Raw genomic sequence first — 20,234 nt, forward strand, 5'->3', positions numbered from 1 at the left:
AAAGACTTGCAAACGTGTGAGGGGAAAATGCATACACACACACACACACACACACACACACACACACACAGAAAGATATCCAGATATATAGGTACCTCTATATATTTATCGATATCTATATCTATATAGGATTTGCAGAGACTTGCAAACATGTGAGGGGAAAACTCATATATAAAAATAATGTATACCTATAGATGCAGATATACAGGTGCATGGAAATCTCTAGATATCCATATATGTATAGGATTTGCAAAGACCTGCAAACATATGAAGGGAAAATTCATGTATCAAATTAATGTAGACAGACAGACGATAGATAGATAGATAGATAGATAGATAGATAGATAGATAGAGGTACATAGGGATTGCAAAGGCTTTCAAGGGGAAATGCCAAAATATCTGTAAGAGAGAGTAACAAATGTTTCAGGGGAAAATGTTTTTATAAGATTAATGGATATATGTGGTTTGCAAAGGCTTAAGGAGAAACATGGATATATAGCAGTGGTTCCCAACCTTTGGGCCTCCAGGTGTTTTGGACTTCAACTCCCAGAAATCCCAGCCAGCTTACCAGTTGTTAGGAACTGGTGGAAGCTGAAGTCCAAAACACCAAAGGTTGGAAACCACTGATATATAGAAACATATTTATAGATCTATAGGGCTTGCAAAGGCCAGTGAACACTTCCAAAGGAATAAAAATGCACATATAAAGTTAAAATATTTAGATACACACAAAAATCAGGAAATGGGGTGGGTTTGAAAGATAGCCATGCATACCAAGAGGAAATGAACTTTATCTCCTTTCTCCCCTTCCCTCTGTTTTGACTGGAAAAGAAAACACACTGTTAAGGGACATAAGAGGAGAGAGAAATATATCATATATTGCAAGCAATGGCCTCCAGGCTCCACTGCCCAGCCTTGGCCCCATTATAAGCGGAGGGTGGCTTTTTCAGCTCAAAAAAAGGGCTGAAAAACTCAGCTTATCTTCAAGTGTATACGATAGCTATAAAATAGCAAGAAAGACATCATGATCCTTGTTTAGTCTTGGATCCTTATTTTAAGCATACAGTTATTTGGAATAGTACATTTAGCCAGATGCTATTCTACAAGTGAACTGCCCTTCTCCTTATAGGACTTTTACTTTGTTTTCTTTGTTCAAACTGTTTATATTATACAGGGTCCGGTGTTTTTTCTTGAAGATGGAAAGTCGGCAGTTTCACTTAATGATGCGTTGATGTGGGCAAAAGTGAACCCCTTCTCTCCATTGGGAACAGGAATACGACTCAACCCCTTCTAGTGCACAAGAATACTCCCTTTTATGAAAATGAACAAAAACGTGTCAGCTATTTGTTGCTATTAGTTGAAGGATTTAGGACTGAATCTTCCTTGAAGGATAGTTTCATGAAGTCTGCAAATTTTATATTTAATTTATATTATTATATTTGGTAATCCAAAGAAAGGCAAACATAGTTGGCAACCTGGAGATTTTTTAAAAGGATTTCACATGCTATTTCCATGAACAAAAGACAATGTCACATTCATGTATAACTTATGCTTCTTAGAAAAGTGTCTGTAAATTGCTTTTGGAATCACGGGTCTACAATGAAGGGTACATCATTCATAGTTTAGATTAAGTCTTGTATATGTCTCCTCCTGGTGTAAATTAAGAGCACAATCTACAAAACTGCTTCGATGCAAGATCATGGAAACCAATCACGTTGATACAGCTCTTCATGATGGATTGTGTTCTGATGAATCCAGTAAATGATTAATGAATCTAAATTAAATTGTTGTATTATAAATACAGATTTCCATTTAGCAGATATTTTGAAATATTTAGTTTTACACTTCAACTGACATAAAAATTTTTCTTCTATTTTGAATATCTAGATTTGCACTTGACATTTCTCTTTATTTTCAATTAATAAGCTTATTTCTAAAAGTTATTTTATGAAAAATACCATGTAAGTAAATTACTTGTTGGAATGCCTCAAAATACCATCATGTAAATGTGGAGAATTTAATTCCTTTAATTTTAGTGATTGTAAACGGATGGTATTCAAAGTTCTGAAATGCTAATAAATTGCTGATTTTTTTATACAAAGGATTTATAGCTATGATTGTTTTCTGGAAAAAGAGAATTAGTCAAACAAACTGTGAGAAAAAAATGTACAGCATGTAAACTAAGAATTTACACTGATTACCAGTATCCTCATTTGACGATACAGTCAGTCTGTTGGATCAGGATCTTCCATTTCCAGCAACCACAAATCATTATATTAGTAAACTAGCAGTCCCCTGCCACACGTTGCTGTGGCCCACATGAGAGTTCTGTGTGGGAGGTTTGGCCCAATTCTATCGTTGGTGGGGTTCAGAATGCTCTGTGATTGAAGGTGAACTATAAATCCCAGCAACTACAACTGCCAAATGTTAAGACTCTATTTTTCCCAAACTCCAGTGTTCACATTTGGGCATATTGAGTATTCGTGTAGAGTTTGGTCCAGATACATCATTGTTTGAGTCCACAGTGATCTCTGGATGTAGGTGAACTACAACTCCAAAACTAAAGGACATTCCTCTCCAAACCCTTCCAGTATTTTTTGTTGGTCATGGGAGAACTGTGTGCCAAGTTTGGCCCAATTCGATCATTGGTGGGGTTCAGAATGCTCTTTTACTGTAGTTGGACTATAAATCCCAGCAACTACAACTCCCAAATGGCAAAATCAATTTTTTGAGTGAAGGACATACATTGGGTTGTTAGGTGTCTTGTGTCCAAATTTGGTGTCAATTCGTCCAGTGGTTTCTGAGTTCTGTTAATCCCACAAACGAACATTACATTTTTATTTATATAAATAGTGGTGATATGAATGTGTATGAATATAAATATAAATATGAATGATTATATATCACCCCCATTAAAAAATATAGAACATGATCATGCATGTTTTTTGGTATCTATGGCGGTTCCCAGAATGAATCCTTCATAGATACAGAGGCCCCACTAGACATGTGTATGAAATTCGTTCCTACAGTTTCTACCATTTTTTTGTGTCTTCCATTTCTTCAGAAGCATGAAACGGGAAGCCCCCTCCGCACACAAAGACTTGAAAGCCTGCTTTCGTGCGCATCTGGAAAGAGAGTGTATGTGTGGTGGAGCGTACAGGCAGGCCGGCCCAGAGCTCAGCTGCAACTGAGCAGCTCTTACTCTAGAGTAAGCAGCGCTTGGCTGCAGGCGAGTGCACTTTCTGGGCCTGTCCACCTGCATATGCCACACACGCATTCTCTTTCCAAGGAGAGAGTGTGTGTGGTGAGGCATGCAGGCAGGCCCGGAAAGCTTGCCAGTGCCTACAGCCAAGCGCCTGTTACTCTACAGTAGAAATAGCAGGTGCCAGGGTAAGAACACACGCTGGGAAGGGGAGCCAGTGGGTGGGAAGCTCCCCCACCCCACCCCAATGGTCCGAAATGAAAGAACCAAAAATAACCCTCCCCATTTCAGGAGGCTTACAAAAAATGGATTGGGATCCCCAACAAAAGCCAGGACATTAAACAGAACAAGTTTTTCCCTGAATGCACATGCCTAGACCCTACTTTACTTGATAGAAAATAAACATAGTTAAGGTAGATGCTCTGTCTCGAGTATTGCGCTGCTGATTACTTTTTAAAGCTTCGTTCCTGGCTTTCAGGATATGGACCCTGAGAACCAAATTCCATGGCCACTCAAATGGAAGATCATTTACTTCCTCAGCCCATGTTGCATTTTGCCTGTGATGGAAGTGCAGTAGTTCTTTCAAAGACTCAAATTGTTATTCAGGATACCATGATTCAAGCCATCGCAAGTTGCAACACCTGGCCCATATTGCATTTAAAAAGTTGATATTGGACATTCACACGATAACGTCAACAACTGGATGGCATATGTTCTGTATCAGAAACTAGAGCTGATGTGGTTTATCCGATGCAGTTTTCTGAATCGGCACCCTAAATAGCCAAACCAAGTCTAAAATTGACCAAAAACCAATTCGTAGCCCTTTTGGTACGAATGTTGGAGAATGGTCCCTGGTCAAGTGGCCCCTGGTCAAAAAAGGGTTGGAACCACTGCAATATACTAATAAAATCCACATTTTCAAAGGCCTCTGTTTATTCCCTTATATGCCCCATGCCAAATTACTGGCAGTGAATACACTAGCTGCTGTTAATGAATTACTAATACATTATTTTTCACGTACACACTTGTTAATACTGTTCTCCCATTTATTATTTTCATCCAAAGTCAAAAACACTCCATGATTAACCAAAAGTCAGACAGGATGACCCAGAACTCAGATTATGTATGTGCACTAGCTGCACATGGGCTTATTTGCTACCAATTTGGGTATAATAATAATCCTGCCCTCAGGATTATTATGCCAAACAAATTGCTAACAAATAAGTGCAACCGCTTATTAAGTGCAAATAGCTATCTATTTGGAGTTTCAATTGTTAAAATAAAAAAATGAAATAAAACCTTTGTACAAGCTTGAGTGCATTCTTGATAAAATGCACTCAAGCTTGTAAATTTCATCAGAACTTTTTAAATTGTTTTACTATTCTGTAGAAGACAATAAGACCCAACTTATGCCGATAATCAACTTTATTAGAACATCAACCAAAAGGATGAGGCTTTTTAACATTAGAATATGTAGAGTGAAAAAGAGAAATAGGAAAACTACAAAGTTCTTATTCTATATTCTATCCCACTATTTAACACTTTGTTGAAGGCCCATGTTTCCGATATAAGAAAGAAACTTGATCATAAGCCTTCTGTTGAGCCTTCTGTTATTTTTAAGCATGGATCTCTTTTATTAGTTACAGTTTAAAATGGGTGGCTGGAGTTTCCACATTGATACGTCCATCAAAAGGGAGTCTCTCGGCTTGCTTCACCTGGATGGTTTTGAAGTGGACACCCATTTTGCCTCTGATTTCGGTGGAAGCTAGACAAAAGCAGGGGAAAAGAAAGTTAGCACTCTTCAAACTTAACCACGGCATCATATAATACAGACATGCACTTACCAACATTTGACAAATTATATGCCAGGACAGCTTTACGAGCAGCTGCCAAGTTTAACTGCCTCCTACGCCTTTAGCTATCATTTATTCTAGAGACACTGGCAGTATTCAACAGTGCTATCTATTCTGTACAAAATCTGCATGTGAGGTAAACAGCTTCCATTACAAACATGGAGTGGGTAGAGCTTTTGCTGACTGTTTCTCAACGCTAAGGTAAAGGTAAAGGTTTCCCCTTGACATTAAGTCTAGTTGCATCCAACTCTGGGGGTTGGTGCTCATCTCCATTTCTAAGCCGAAGAGATGATGTTGTCAGTAGACATCTCCAAGGTCATGTGGTCGGCATGACTGCATGGAGCGCCATTACCTTCTTGCTGGAGTAGTACCTATTGATCTGACATTTGCATGCTTTCAATATGCTAGGTTGGCAGAAGCTGGGGCTAGCAGCGGGAGCTCACCCCACTCCTCGGATTCGAACTGTCGACCTTTCGGACAGCAAGGTGAGGAGACTGGAGAAGCCTTACTCAAACAGAACCAGGTGTCTTTTCTTTGCAGGGGCATACAAAGAGGTGATGACTTAAATTCTTAGGACTTAATTACAAATGATAACATCTACTTGAGAGAAAGGGTGCTTCTGACTGCTTTTCTTTTTTTTTTCTTTGAAAGAAAGGAAACTGACTGATAAGGACCACACAATAAAACTAACTATCTTTCTTTCCCTTGCCCTGCATCAGAAAATGGAGGCGAATGGGCAGGTGACTTTGGGAAACTTAGTAACATATAGGGGGAATATACAATCAAGGTTGCATTTACGCTGTTAAATTAATGTACTTTGTCACCACTATAACTGCCATGGCTCAAGGCCCTTCCAGGCAGGCCCTATATCCCAGTATCTGATTCCAGGTTTTCTGTTTATCCCAGATTATCTGGCAGTGAGGACTCATATAATCCAGTTTAAAGCAGAAAACCTGAAATCAGATCCTGGGATATAGGGCCTGTCTGGAAGAGTCCTCAGTGCTATGGAATCCTCGGAGCTGTAGTTTGGTGAGGCACCAAACGCTTTTGCAGTGGCTGAGGATCTTGTAAAACTAAAATTCCCATGATTCCATAGCACCAGGTCATGGCAGTTAAAGAGTGTCACGCTGCATTAATTTTACAGCACAGCTGCATCCCGAGAAAGAAAAAGGTTGTTTCTGCTTACAATCTCTTGCACATAAACACTATCCACTGTGAATCTGGTGCACTGTGTACTCCCAAAGAAGAGAGCAGAAGCAGTGCCCTCATTTTGTCTGATTCTGTTGATCATAATAAATTTATTCCAAGTGCCCTCATTTGCTTTTGCTTTCTGGAAGGGACAGTATAGAAACGGAAAGTAAAGGAAGGTGCCTCCACCTGCATCTCACTTGGTCCACAGAATTTTCCTCTGGCAGTAAATTTTTGGAAAAATGGCAATCATAACCTTTTTGAAAAGAAAAATGTGAATCTCCATGAACATCTGGAGACCACCTTTTAAAAACCACCACTCAAGGAAAGGCATGACCTTGTTAGAAGTCAACCCTTTGATGTTCACAAGCATTCATGTAATGGCACACAGGTAACTCAGCTGTTAAACTGATAAACCATGTCTTTGAACTGTCAGGGACAAAGACATGCCACTGCACAAAAAACATATTCTTAAGAGGTTTGAAAATGTTTCTTTGAAGTTGAAATTGCCCAAAAACATATACTCTCCCTTGAAAACTCTTAGTTTAAAACTAATCACTTAGAGACAGAAAACAAAGTCTTCATTAAAAAGTAGCACATTTTGTTTACTCACAAACATCTTGTATTAATTTAGCATACAGGCACATTTCTTATTGAAGTTCAGTTATGGATAGGATATAGTTTCTTTGTGTTGATAACACAGGGCATCATTCTTAATCAATAGCCCATAGTCCAAAGTCTTTAAGTATACAGTGTTCCCTCATTTATTGTGGGGGTTATGATCCAGGACCACCCAAAATAAGTGAAAATCCACAAAGTAGGGACACTATATTTATTTTAATATTTATAAATTATTTTAGTAGTTATACACTTAATGTCAGGGGAAAACCTTTTTCTTTACCTTATAAACAAAATCCTTCAATCGCTGCCTCTTGCTCCTCCGTGCACTCAGGGTTAGCCCCGCCACTGAATGAGAAGTCGTGAGAGCTTGCCCGCCTGAGCAAGTGCATGTTTTGCAGTACCTGGTGCACACACGTGCTCCAGCCAGCACTGCCTGGCTGCAGGCTCCCAGTGGCAGCTCCTCCTCCTTCCCTCTCTCTTTCTCCAAACAGACCCTCCTCCTCCTCTTCTTCTTCTTCTTCCTCCCCCTCCTTTTGGCCCCAAGCTCACCGCCTCCCCTTCGCCAGTCGGAGGACACAACTTGAGTCCTCCCAGGGCCACTTGTACAGTGTTCCCTCACTTATTCACCAATTATCACCTCCAGAGCCACTTCCGGGGCCGCGGTAGCACAATAGTCTGCACTTTGTAACCAGCAGGCCTTCCCCACCGCGCCTCAGGCCCGGCCCAAACACCAGCTTCCCTTTCTGAGACCCATTGGCCGCCAGGCAGAGCCGCTCACCATCCACCACCGTGTAAATAATGTAATGTTTAATATTTTAGATTGATATTTATTTAAAACCGCAAAACAGTGAGTCTGCGAAAAGCAAACCGCGAAGTAGCGAGGGATCACTGTACATCTTATGACAGTCCAAACTGTATAACTGTACTCAGTGCTTCTCAAAGCAAATATATAATAAACTGTTCCTGCATAAGTTCAAAAGACATCTGCTTCTACTGAAGTCCAAAAGCATACGAATAACAAAATGGAGTCTTGAGTCTGGACATGCTCAGTACAATCACATGCCTGTAGTCTCTCCCACACCAAAGAGGTCACTGAAATTGGCAAATCAATACACACATACACACACACACACACACACACACAATACAGATTAGCAAATACCTACATTAACAAACAAATAGTGAAGACTTGGAAGGTTGCTATTTCCAACATAAATGTATCCATTCGATCAGCATCTGGACCACAAGTTATCTAGCCTGGCTTTAGAAGATCCCACTGGCCTTTCCTCCCACGGACTTGGGGAAGGGGGAAGTAGTCTCACTTGTTGTAGCAGAAATTCCATCCCAATATCCTAAACAAGACTGCAGCTTAGACTTTTAAGTACCAGGACAAAGCTTACTAGTAGGTCCAAGAGCAGGTTTCTCCCTTTGAAACGTCTGTGAACTCAAGGTAGGTGTCAGAAGAGAAGGACGACGAATGGCACGTTCTCTCAGCGTCTGCTTGATGCCAAACCGGGCTTGAAAATAAAACTTGACATGAGCAACATGCATACAGTTAAACGCTCCAAACTTTTAAAATTTACACTGTCCTTTCCTAAAGCTGATGAATACTTACTTATAAATATTCTAAAAAATGGAAAAGATTCCTGTTGGAGATTTACATCTTCGTAAATGGACTTATGTATATGGAAATTAGAATTATGCAGTTCTATAACACCCATATTTAGTAGAAGGCTGATTTACATAGCACAGCCAGTAACTTCATAACTGTAATTTTGCTACTGTTATGAATCGTAATGTAAATATCTGATATGAAGGATGTATTTTCATTCACTGGACCAAATTTGGCACAAATACCCGATATGGTTGGGTTGATTTTGTCATTTGGGAGTTGAAGTTGTTGGGATTTATTGTTAATCTACAATCAAAGAGCGTTCTGAACTCCACCAACGATGGAATTGAACCAAACTTGGCACACAAAACTCCCATGACCTACAAAAAATACTGGAAGGGTTTGGTAGATATCGATCTCGGGTTTTGGAGTTGTAGTTCATCTACATCCAGAGATCACTGTGGACTCAAATAATGATGGATTGGACCAAACTTGACACAAATATTCACTACGCCCAAATGTGAACATTGGTGGAGTTTGGGAAAAATAGACCTTGACATTTGGGAGTTGTAGTTGCTGGGATTTACAGTTCACCTACAAAGAACATTCTAAACTCAGCCCACAATGAATCTGCACCAAACTTGGCATGCTACCAACATGGTAAATATTGCATGTGATGTGCCGTTTTTGAATTCTGGAGTTGTAGTTCACCAACACTCAGAAGTCATTCTGTACCAAACTGGTGATGGAACTTGTAAACTTGCCACACATAACTTGTATCAAGAACAGCCCTCCTAAGAGCCAGCTGAGAGGCTGACCAATCACAGCGAAGGAGGGTTTTGGTGGGAAGATTTTGTGATCTGTTTCCAAAAAGGAAGAGGTCAGGCAGAGAGATCTTCAGCTTTCTCTTCCAAAGGGGCATCTAAGACCATTAGAAATATGTATTTTCTTATTGTCTCTGGCAACCCCTCTAAAACCATCCTCATGACTCCCCCCCCCCCCCCCCGGGGTCCTGACCCTAGGTTGTGAATGATGCATTAGGAAGAACTTCCTGATGATAAGAACTGTTGAACTGGAATATGCTGCTTCAGAGGGGAGTGGAGTCTTCTTCTCTGGAAGTTTTTAAGCAGAGGCTGGATGGCTATCTGTTGGGAGTGCTCAGGTTGTATTTTCCTGCATGGTAGAATGGGGTTGGATTGGATGGCCCTTGCGGTCTCTTCCAACTCTACGATTCTAACAGCGTGATGCATGACGAGACTGATGTGCCGCTGTATCTCTCATTAATCCCAATGCACATTGGGCACTTCTGCAGGCATCCCGTTAAGTAAGTTCACATTTCAGTAAAGGGGTCTCAGTACCACTGCTACTTAGCTAACCATAAATATTTGATATCTGATATTTATGACACTGAAATACTATATGAACTGTTCGTATAAGATTCCAGCATCATAAATATCAGATCTCAAATATTTATGCTTCACTCGTATCAGCACTACAACCAAAGGATAAAGCTGGGCATTCCATCCTAGAATGTAACTCAAGAGTCTGGTATCCCAAGAAGATGGTGAAGAAACACATTTCTACAATTTTTTATTTGTCAAGATGAGGTATATGAGAAACCTTATCCAAATGATGTCTGAACTGACCAAATAAAAATAAAAGTAATAATCAATACATCGTCTTCTCTTGAGAAAAACTTATATCACAAAGGACTACCACCTCACCTGCTTCATAGAAAATTTGCTACAAAACAGGAGCTTTTTGTTGATTCCGGGGCCAGAGAAGCAGATGGCGAAAACAGAAGAATGGTCTGCCACAGGGGAGTGTGCTTGTTCCATCAATGTTTAACATCTACACAAATGATCAGATACTGCCAGAAGGAACAGAGAGTTTCATCTATGCTGATATTTATGCCATCACTGCTCATGCAGGGAGCTTTGAATTGGTTGAACAGAAGCTCTTCAAAGCTTTAGGTGCCCTTACTGCCTATTACAGGGAAAACCAGCTGATTCCTAATCCATCTAAAGCAGACATGTGCTTTTCGTTTTAAGAACAGACAAGCATCTTGAGCTCTGAGGATTACCTGGGAAGGAATTCCACTGGAGCACTGCAGCACACGCAAATACCTGGGAGTTACCCTGGACTGTGCTCTGACCTACAAGAAGCACTGCTTGAATATCAAGCAAAATAGTGGGTGCTAGAAGCAATATCATACGAATGCTGACTGGCACAACCTGGAGATCACAACCAGACACAGAGAAGATATCTGCCCTTGTGCTTTGCTGCTCTACTGTTGAGTATGCATGGCCAGTGTGGAACACATCTAAACACGCTAAAACAGCAAATGTGGCTCTTAATGAGACATGCCATATTTTCACAGGATGTCTACACCCTACACCACTGGGGAAATTATACTGTTTAGCCACCTGGCATCCGCCAGGAAGTAGCAGCCAATAATGAAAAGACCAAGGCAGTGACATCTTCGGCCCATCCTCTGTTCGGATATCAGCCAGCATGCTAATAAATCAAGAAATAGTTTTCTAAGATACACAGAGATACTCGCAGGAACACCTCAGCAAGCAAGAGTCCAAAGGTGGCAGGCTAAAATTTGGAACCCCAAGTCATGGCTGATACCGAATGAGAAACTCCCCCCTGGGCATACAGAAGACTGGGTGACTTGGAAGATGCTGAACAGATTGCGTTCTGGCACCACAAGATGCAGAACCAACCTTAAGAAATGGGGCCACAAAGTAGAGTCCACAACATGCAAGTGTGGAGAAGAGCAAACCACAGACCACCTATTACAATGCAGTCTGATCCCTGCCACATGCACAGTGGAGGACCTCCTTATAGCAACACCAGAGTTATTCCAAGTGGGCAGTTTCTGGTCAAAGGATATTTAATATAATGCCAAGTTTTTAAACTTTGTGTTTTTGAGATACATTTTCAACTGTACCCTTGGTTTGCTTCTGATACGATAAATAAATAAATACATGTTTTAACTGGAACAGCAGCTCATAATGACAAAGGGAGTGGAACAAGATTTGCATGTCCCATACAATTTTATTTTTGCACTACAAAAGTTTTAGAAGAAATATTGCTTAGGCTTCAGATTCAAACTCCTTTGAATACTGAAACAGATCAACTTGTAAGATTGTCTTTCTCATATTCCTCCTCTTTTGCTCTTTGGTTTTAATAAGAAGCAAGGGAGCGGAGGGATGATTTATTGTTGCCACCAATTTGAAAAGAACCAGTATTCAGGAGATTTTACCCCAGTTCCCAATTTTAAAAAGAACTGGCCGATTTGCAATGGAGGTTGCCGATTGGGAACCAAATTTACCATCAAGTTGGAAGGGAGGCTGTTCAATTGCACCTCCTCCTTTATTAAGAAAGTAATAACTTAGTAGTAATTACACTGTATATACTGTAGCGTGACTGGAGAGAAGAATCTAGATTTATTTGGTTACTTTTCCCTACGTTTCTGCCACCACGTTAGGTAAGTTGTAATATTGTGAGAAATGGCACTTTGGACACAGAATAGACGGAGCTGAGGCAATCTTCAAATAAAAGTTAATAATTTTATTAAGTACACAGCGTGTGGTTGCAAGACGTAACTTTTCCTTGTTGCACTTGGAATAATACTTGTAACTTTAACAGTTCATTCTTTCAAGTAACACAGTATCTTTCTGACGTAGAGCACTTGTTTCAGACAAAGTTTCAATACAGGGATGTTTCCCTTATTTGATCCTCCCTAGATCAAATACTAAGTAAACTATTCTTTAGCCTCTCCTTAGACTAAAAGAATACCAGCTCTGTTTCACCATTCGGCTGCACTAGCCTGAGAAACTTCCAATAGCCAAACCCAGCTTTTCAAAGCCTGAAAGCTTTGCTTCACAAGTCACTCCGCCACCTTTCCTTTCCTTCTCTCTCAACTCCTAACTCCTCACTCCTCTGAATCTAACTCCTGACTCCTCTGAACCTAAACCCGGACTGCTCACTCCTCTAAACCTAAACCCTAACTGATTTTTAACTGTCGTTTTTTCAAACTCTCCTCTCTAAGCTCCTCCCACTTCCCTCTCTCCTGTATTGGTCTCCATGGCAACGCACATAGAGGACTCCTCTGACTTAGGCCGCTCCAGCATTACTGCAGCCAATCTAAACACAAATACAGTTAAAATCATACAATTTATAATCAACTCCTGTACAATAAGATGTTGATGTTCAAAACTTTCCAAAGCAAAATAAGGTAGCTTATCAGTTGGTTGTCAGCATTCCTCTTAATTTGTACAATGCACAAGTTTGGAAAGAAAGGAGATAAAACAGGAGTGAAGCAAACATATTTCTGGCTACGCCACAATCTCCCCTCTATCATCCCATGTTTTTTCTAGTTCCGTATTCTACTAAACGTAACTTAGCATCAGTTGAAAAATACGTTTGTGCTTCATGCCACAATTGGAAAGAACCACTCACCTGGATTTTGTTCCCTTTCTTGCCTCCTTCGCTGCATATGCAAATTGATGACAGCATTAATTTTCTGCTTGTTTTTGTTTTCATTAGGTTCCACCATTATTTCTGTTAGCTTAATATGGGATTTGATAGCCCTTGAAAGAGTGGATCTAGCAACCATTGGTAACTTATCCTCATAAATACGATCTGTAAAGTCAACCTCTTCATCCTGGATGTGTTTGATCCTTGAAGAAGGAGAAAGTTGTAGATATATATACAACCCATATATACTTGAGTATAAGATGACTTGAATATAAGCCAAAGCACCTAATTTTACCACAAAAAACTGAGAAAACTTATTGACTCAAGTATAAGCCTGGGGTGGGAAATGCAACAGCTACTAGTACATTTCAAAATAAAAAATAGATGCCAATAAAATTACATTAATGGAGACATCATTAGGTTAAATGTATTTGAATATTTATTGTATTTCAAAGAAAAACAGTAAACTAGCTCTGTAAGTGAAAAACAAGAGTCAACAAAAACAATATGGCATCAACAATAGCTTAATAATAATAATAATAATAATAAATTCATTTGTATCCTGCCCTATCTCCCCATGGGAACACAGGCCAGTTTCCAGCATAGTAACAGGCAAACATTCAATGCCTATATAAACAATACAGAGCTAGATATAGATCCATAATTATATATACTAATTTCACATATGCATTTCTCCTGAAAAGATTGCCAATCCTCTCTCTATATATATGCATTTCCCTCCTGCAAGCCCTATATATCTACATTCATATTTACCTAGACATATATATATATATATATATATATATATATATATGTATACATGTGTGTGTGTGTGCGCATTTCCCCTTCAATATTTACAAGCCATATATATATATATATAGGGCCTATATATCTATACATATAGGGCTTTCCATGTTTCTCTATATATTTGTGTGTGCATTTTCCCACGTAATATTTGCAAGCCATATATATCTATATTCATATATATCTATCTAGACATATCTAGACAATATATAGATAATTATATAGGATTTGCAAATAATTGCAAATATGTGAGGGGAAAATTCATATATAAAATTTATATATATACACACACACATATACATACACACAGAGAGATATACAGATATATAGGTACCTCTATAAAAAGGTAAAGGTTGTCCCCTGACTTTAAGTCCAGTCATGTCTGACTCTGGGGTGTGGTGCTCATCTCCATTTCTAAGCCGAAGAGCCGGCGTTGTCCATAGACATCTCCAAGGTCATGTGGCCGGCATGACTGCATGGAGCGCCGTTACCTTCCGCCGGAGCAGTACCTATTGATCTACTCACATTTGCATGTTTGTATTTGCCCTTGTATTTGGACTCTGCAAACTACTTTACTTGCTCACCAAGTGAAAACACAGTTAGATTACCTCAGGTACACCAATCAAAGAATAGGCAGCACAAATTGTAAAAGCATATAACTTTATCATAAATCAACACCAAAATATAGACATTTGTATGTAACATTCATATATAATGTTGAAGGCTTTCATGGACAGAATCCCTCGGTTGCTGTGAGTTTTCTGAGCTGTATGGCCATGATCCAGACATTCACACTTGCCTCAAACAGACAAGAGTTCTTTCTCCCACCCTGGACATTCCACAGTTATATAAATCCCACTTGCCTAGTTTCCAACAGACCTCACAACCTCTGAGGATACCTGCCATAGATGTGGGTGAAACGTCAGGAAAGCATGCTTCTGGAACATGGCTATACAGCCCGGAAAACTCACAGCAACCCATTCACATATAACTTGGTGAAAAACAAAACTTACCGCCTGTTTGTCAGCATGGTATAAATGTCCTGTACAAATATTTCAGCAGCTCCTGGTTTACAATGAATTGTTCCATCGATTAGCTCTCGGATGGGCTTCAGGTTTCTTTTGGCAAAGAACTGTAAGAAAGAAGCATGAGAAATTCGAACAAATTAATTAATTTCTTTTTATCCAGAATCTGCTTTTCACTTGAAACAAACATAGATGCATAACACACAAAATCTGAGCACCACAGGTGACAGGATACAGCCATGAAAGATATAAATCTGACTACAACTACTGCAGAATAATCAAAGATCAAAAGGAATATTTCAGCATTTAAAAAAATACGGAAGTGCCAATGTAGTCTAATGGTGTCTTATGTGTTTGACTGGGATTCTGGGAGACCAGGGTTTTAATCCACACTAAGCCAAGGAAGCTACAGGGCCAGACTCTCTGAACATCAGAGAAAAGAAATGGCAAACCTACTCCGAACAAATCATGCCAAGAAAACCCTGTGGTAGGGTGACTTTATGATTGCTGTAAGTCAGACATGGCTTCTGGGTACACGGCAATAGCAACATGTCAAGAGATCATAAAGAACATTTCAATACCATGGAAACAAAAAGAGTACAAGTAGTTATATGTTACAAGTATTCCCAGTAAAACATATATACATAAACTATATGCACAACTGGAGGGTCTATTATTGTTATCACTATTCCTCAGAATTAACGGTCCCTGAACTAGATGAGATTTATTTCTGAGCGGACATATAGGAATTTCTGCCAGCAATTCAAAGAGGCAAGAAAGAATAATCTGACCCACTGACTTCCTTGAAAAAAATTCAACAATTATCTGAAATTCCCAGAATGCTGCATTGGCTTACCTTTGCAAGCTGTGACCAATTGCTTAGTTTGGAAGCTAAGGAGGTCCCATTTTCAAAGCAATTCATTTGAATGTCTTCCGGGTAATACCAAGAGAATATTTCAGCAATGAGGAAGCCATTTGAAAAATCTCTGTGCCAAGATGAAAAGGAGAAGAGATGAGTTCATCGGGAGTTTAACTCCAGAGACAGTGTGGCAAAGTGGTTTGTGTGTTAGACTGAGGGTGCATCTACACTGTTGAATTAATGCAGTTTGACGCGATTTTAACTGTCCTGACTCAGTGCTATGGAATCTTGGGAGGTGAGGAACCAGCACATTTTGGCAGAGAAAGCTTAAGCGTCTTGTAAAACTACAATTCCCATAACTGTATACCGTTGAATCATGGCAGTTAAAGAGATGCCAAACCACATTAATACAACAGTGTAGAAACAGGGTTTGATTTCCCACCAACTGCTGCTCCGAGATCAGAGTGAAGAGCGGGACCAGGAGGGCAGTTCCATCTTGTCTCCTGCAGTGTGCTTAATATAATATAATATAATATAATATAATATAATATAATATAATATAATATTGATGATATTATAATGTAATACAATATGTTCTTTATTCGTTCATTCATCTTGGACTCTTCGTGACCTCATGGACCAGCCCACGCCAGAGCTCCCTGTTGGTCATCACCACCCGCAGCTCCTTCAAGGTCAGTCCAGTCACTTCAAGGATGCCATCCATCCATCTTGTCCTTGGTCGGCCCCTCTTCCTTTTGCCTTCCACTTTCCCCAGCATAATTGTCTTCTCTAGGCTTTGCTGTCTCCTCATGATGTGGCCAAAGTACTTCAACTTTGTCTCTAGTATCCTTCCCTCCAGGCACGTAGCCGGGGGGGGGGGGGGGGGGGCTTGAGGGGCTTCAGCCCCCCCCCCCCCCGAAATTCTCATGGTGGTTCGCGAAAAGGCCTTACTGGTGCATTATTTGAACTGTTATGTTTATTCATATCATGATCTGATCACCATACTCAATATATCCCATATGCATGGGGGTATTGGGGTAATGGTACAAAAGGTTTGCTAGGCTAGATCCTCTTTCACTCAGACTCAGCCCCCCCCCCCCCCCGAAACTCAGCCCCCCCCCCCCGAAACTCCCCCTGAAAAAAAATTACCCCCCCCTCCCCGAAACGAAATCCTGGCTACGGGCCTGCTTCCCTCCAATGAGCAGTCGGGCTTTATTTCCTGGAGGATGGACTGGTTGGATCTTCTCGCAGTCCAAGGCACTCTCAGAACTTTCCTCTAACACCACAGTTCAAAAGCATCGATCTTCCTTCGCTCAGCCTTCCCTAAGGTCCAGCTCTCACGTCCGTAGGTTACTACAGGGAATACCATAGCTTTGACTAGGCGGATCTTTGTTGCCAGTGTGATGTCTCTATTCTTTACTATTGTATCGAGATTGGACATTGCTCTCCTCCCAAGAAGTAAGCATCTTCTGATTTCCTAGCCACAGTCTGCATCTGCAGTAATCTTTGCGCCTAGAAATACAAAGTCTGTCACGGCCTCTACGTAATACAATATACTACTACTAATAAAATGATATTATAATTATATATTTTATATTAAATGTAATATTACTAATAATATTACAGTATAATGTTATAGTACAATGTAATATATAATATTAATATTGTGCTATGATAATAATATAATATATTGTATTTTCTTTTTACTTGTAAGCCACTTTGAGTCCCTTTCAGGGTGAGAAGGGCGGCATATAAATGTCGTGTGTATGTGTGTGTGTGTGTGTGTGTATATATATATATATATATATATATAATTATTATTATTATTATTAACTTTATTTGTACCCCGCGAGCATCTCCCGAAGGACTCGATGCGGCTTACACAGGCCGGAGCCACAACACACAATACAATAGAAAACATAACAAGTAATAACAAAGCAAATCAACATCAAAAGCGAAACAAATCAAAAATTAGCAAAACAGCAATAACAATACATCAAGACATATTAAAAACTGGTTCGGCCGGCGAGAGGGGTACATGGTTAAAAGTGCTGAAAATGGCAGGAGGGGCATAGGAATTAAAGTACGGTGTGCAGCAGTATTAATTGTACTAAAGTGCTACTAGGACTTGGGATGGGGATTCTTAATCCGGGAAGGCACAACGGAACAGCCAGGTTTTCAGATTCCTTCTGAAAACTGCTAGTGTGGGGGCCTGTCAGAGATCTTTTGGAAGGGCGTTCCAAAGTCGGGGGGCCGCCACGGAGAAGGCCCTGTCCCGTGTCTCCACCAAGCGCGCTTGCGACGTGGGCGGGATCACGAGCAGGGCCTCCCCAGATGATCGAAGCGAGCGCGTGGGTTTGTAGATGGAGATACGGTCACGCAGGTAGGGTGGTCCCAAACCGTTCAGGGCTTTGTAGGTGAGCACCTGCACCTTGAATAATAATATGCACCTTGAATATAATGATGATGATGTTGATGATGAAAAGAGAGATAGGGGCTTACGAAAGGTCTTTACGGACACTTTAAAGCATCTTGACATTTGAGAATGAATGCAGTTTGATGTCACTTTAAACTGCTATGGCTCAATGCTATAAAATTCTGGAATCTGTAGTTTTGCTCTAAGGATAAATAAATATATCCCATGAAAGTACAAACCCTAGAGTTGTCTAGCATAAAGCCAAAGCAGTGTGCAGGGGTCCTCAAACTATGGCCCGGGGGCCGGATACAGTCCTCCGAGGTCATTTACTTGGTCCTCGCTCAGGGTCAACCTAAGTCTGAAATGACTTGAAAGCACACAATAACTACAACAATAATCCTATTTCATCACCCAAAAGCAGGCCCATACTTCCCATTGAAATACTAATAAGATCATACTTGTTAAAATTGTACTGCATTTTAATTATGGTATTGTTTTTAAGTGTGCATAGGAATTCATTCATGCTTTTTTCAAATTATAATCCGGCCCTCCAACAGTTTGAGGGACTGTGACCTGGCCCTCTGCTTAAAAAGTTTGTGGATCCCTGGCCGTGTGGCTACCTCTCCCATCTTCTAATGCTCGCTTTTCCCAATTGTTAGCCTCCCAGATAGTTTTGGACTTCAACTCCCAGAAGCCCACACCATGGTCCACTCTAGCTGAGGCTTCTGGGAGTTGAAGTCCAAAAGTGTCTGGGAGGCCAAGCGAAGGGTTTGCGGGGGGCCCTGACCTCACCTGCGGAAGTGCCGAGGCGAGAAAGTCAGATCGAGGCTCTGCAGCCACCGCAGCACCGTTCGCGGGAGCCCCGTGCGCCTCGGAATGGTGGAGTAGGCCTGAAGGATTTGGGACTCTTTCCCTCCATACGAGGAACCTGTGGAAGTCATGATGACAGTTGCCAGGGTAACCAACAAGCCCGCTCAGCCCCGCCCCTCGGAACAGAGAGACCAAAGGACGCATGCGCTGAAGGGCATACAGTATTTTGTCGCCTGGCAACAGCTAGAGTGGGATGTGTCTCTCAGTGGCTTGAGTTTGCGCCCCACAAACATAGGGAGTGCGTGCTCCTTTGCCCTCCATTTCTGTGAATCCTTCCACACAGCTGAATAAAATCAACATTGATCTAGATTATCTGATAATGTGGACTCAGATATTCCAGTTCAAAGCAGATATTGTGGATTATCTGCCTTGATATTCTGAGTTATATGGCTGTGTGGAAAGGCCCTGGGAAGGCCATAGATCAAGAAAAGTTCTGAGAATGGTAGCTGAATTTTTTTTTTCTGTTCCTGGTTTGCAAGTGTTATTTCTTGTTCAATTCTGCGGTGTTTACTTTGAAAGTAGTTGTTATATTCCAGAAACTTCAGTTTTGTAGCTGTCACAAAGCTATGTTGAATTAGATTGTAGGTTTTTCACCTGCATCTATGGCAGGCATCCTCAGAGGTTGTGAGGTCTGTTGGAAACAAGGCAAGTGGGGTTTATATATCTGTGGAAAGTCCAGGGTGGGAGAAAGAACTCTTGTCTGTTGGAGCTAGGTGCAGGCATGTAGCCGGGGGGGGGGGGGGGGGGGGCTTGAGGGGCTTCAGCCCCCCCCCCCCCCCAAATTATCATGGTGCTTCGTGAAAAGGCCTTACTGGTGCATTATTTAAACTGTTATGTTTATTCATATCATGATCTGATCACCATAATCAATATATCCCATATGCATGGGGGTATTGGGGTAATGATACAAAAGGTTTGCTAGGCTAGACCCTCTTTCACTCAGACTCAGCCCCCCCCCGAAACTCAGCCCCCCCGAAACCCCCCCTGAAAAAAATCCCCCCCCCCCCCCCCCGAAACGAAATCCTGCCTACGGGCCTGGCTAGGTGTGAATGTTTCAACTGGCCACCTTGATTAGCATTTGATGGCCTGGCAGTTTCAAGGTGAGGTTTGTTACTGCCTGGGGGAATCCTTTGTTGAGAGGTTAGCTGTCCCTGATTGTTTCTTGTCTGGAGTTCCCTGTGTTTGAGTGTTATTCTTTATTTACTGTCCTGATTTTAGTTTGGTTTTTTTTAATACTGGTAGCAAGGTTTTGTTCATTTTCATGTTCCCCCCCCCCCCTTTCTGTTGAAATTGTCC

At 40.9% G+C, this 20,234-nt stretch overlaps 2 protein-coding genes across 3 annotated transcripts in view; one reads left to right on the forward strand and one right to left on the reverse strand.

Moving 5' to 3' along the window:
* The window catches only part of WDR17 (WD repeat domain 17), a 71,027-nt gene extending 68,924 nt beyond the window's left edge, over window positions 1-2,103 (forward strand). The window contains exon 29 of one of the 2 annotated variants that reach the window (XM_067468725.1): window positions 1,175-2,103. In XM_067468725.1, coding sequence (XP_067324826.1) covers window positions 1,175-1,294 — 120 coding nt within the window. In that variant the 3' untranslated portion in view covers window positions 1,295-2,103. The remainder of the gene's footprint in view (window positions 1-1,174) is intronic. The other variant, XM_067468724.1, reaches the window with a different exon arrangement.
* A 2,515-nt stretch (window positions 2,104-4,618) lies between these two features.
* Window positions 4,619-19,048, reverse strand: SPATA4 (spermatogenesis associated 4). Its single transcript, XM_060776189.2, has 6 exons — window positions 18,861-19,048; window positions 15,650-15,779; window positions 14,782-14,900; window positions 12,947-13,167; window positions 8,265-8,381; window positions 4,619-4,967 (listed from the first exon to the last, which is right to left on the reverse strand). The coding sequence occupies exons 1-6, from the start codon at window positions 19,007-19,009 to the stop codon at window positions 4,843-4,845; spliced, it is 861 nt and encodes a 286-aa protein (XP_060632172.2). The 5' UTR covers window positions 19,010-19,048; the 3' UTR covers window positions 4,619-4,842.
* Between the last annotated feature and the right edge of the window lie 1,186 nt (window positions 19,049-20,234).

The sequence above is a fragment of the Anolis sagrei genome, chromosome 5 (genome assembly GCF_037176765.1).
Source record: "Anolis sagrei isolate rAnoSag1 chromosome 5, rAnoSag1.mat, whole genome shotgun sequence".
Taxonomy (NCBI): Eukaryota; Metazoa; Chordata; class Lepidosauria; order Squamata; family Dactyloidae; genus Anolis; species Anolis sagrei.

Bases quoted from the DNA above. Each gene is read 5' to 3' on its own strand.
- SPATA4 (XM_060776189.2), bottom strand. From the start codon at position 19,009: ATGACTTCCACAGGTTCCTCGTATGGAGGGAAAGAGTCCCAAATCCTT. The intron at 14,901-15,649 runs GTAAGCCAATGC...TCTTTCTTACAG, and splicing joins ATTGGTCACAGCTTGCAAAG to TTCTTTGCCAAAAGAAACCT. The intron at 4,968-8,264 runs GTAAGCTTTGTC...GCTTTTGTCTAG, and splicing joins ACCTGCTCTTGGACCTACTA to CTTCCACCGAAATCAGAGGC.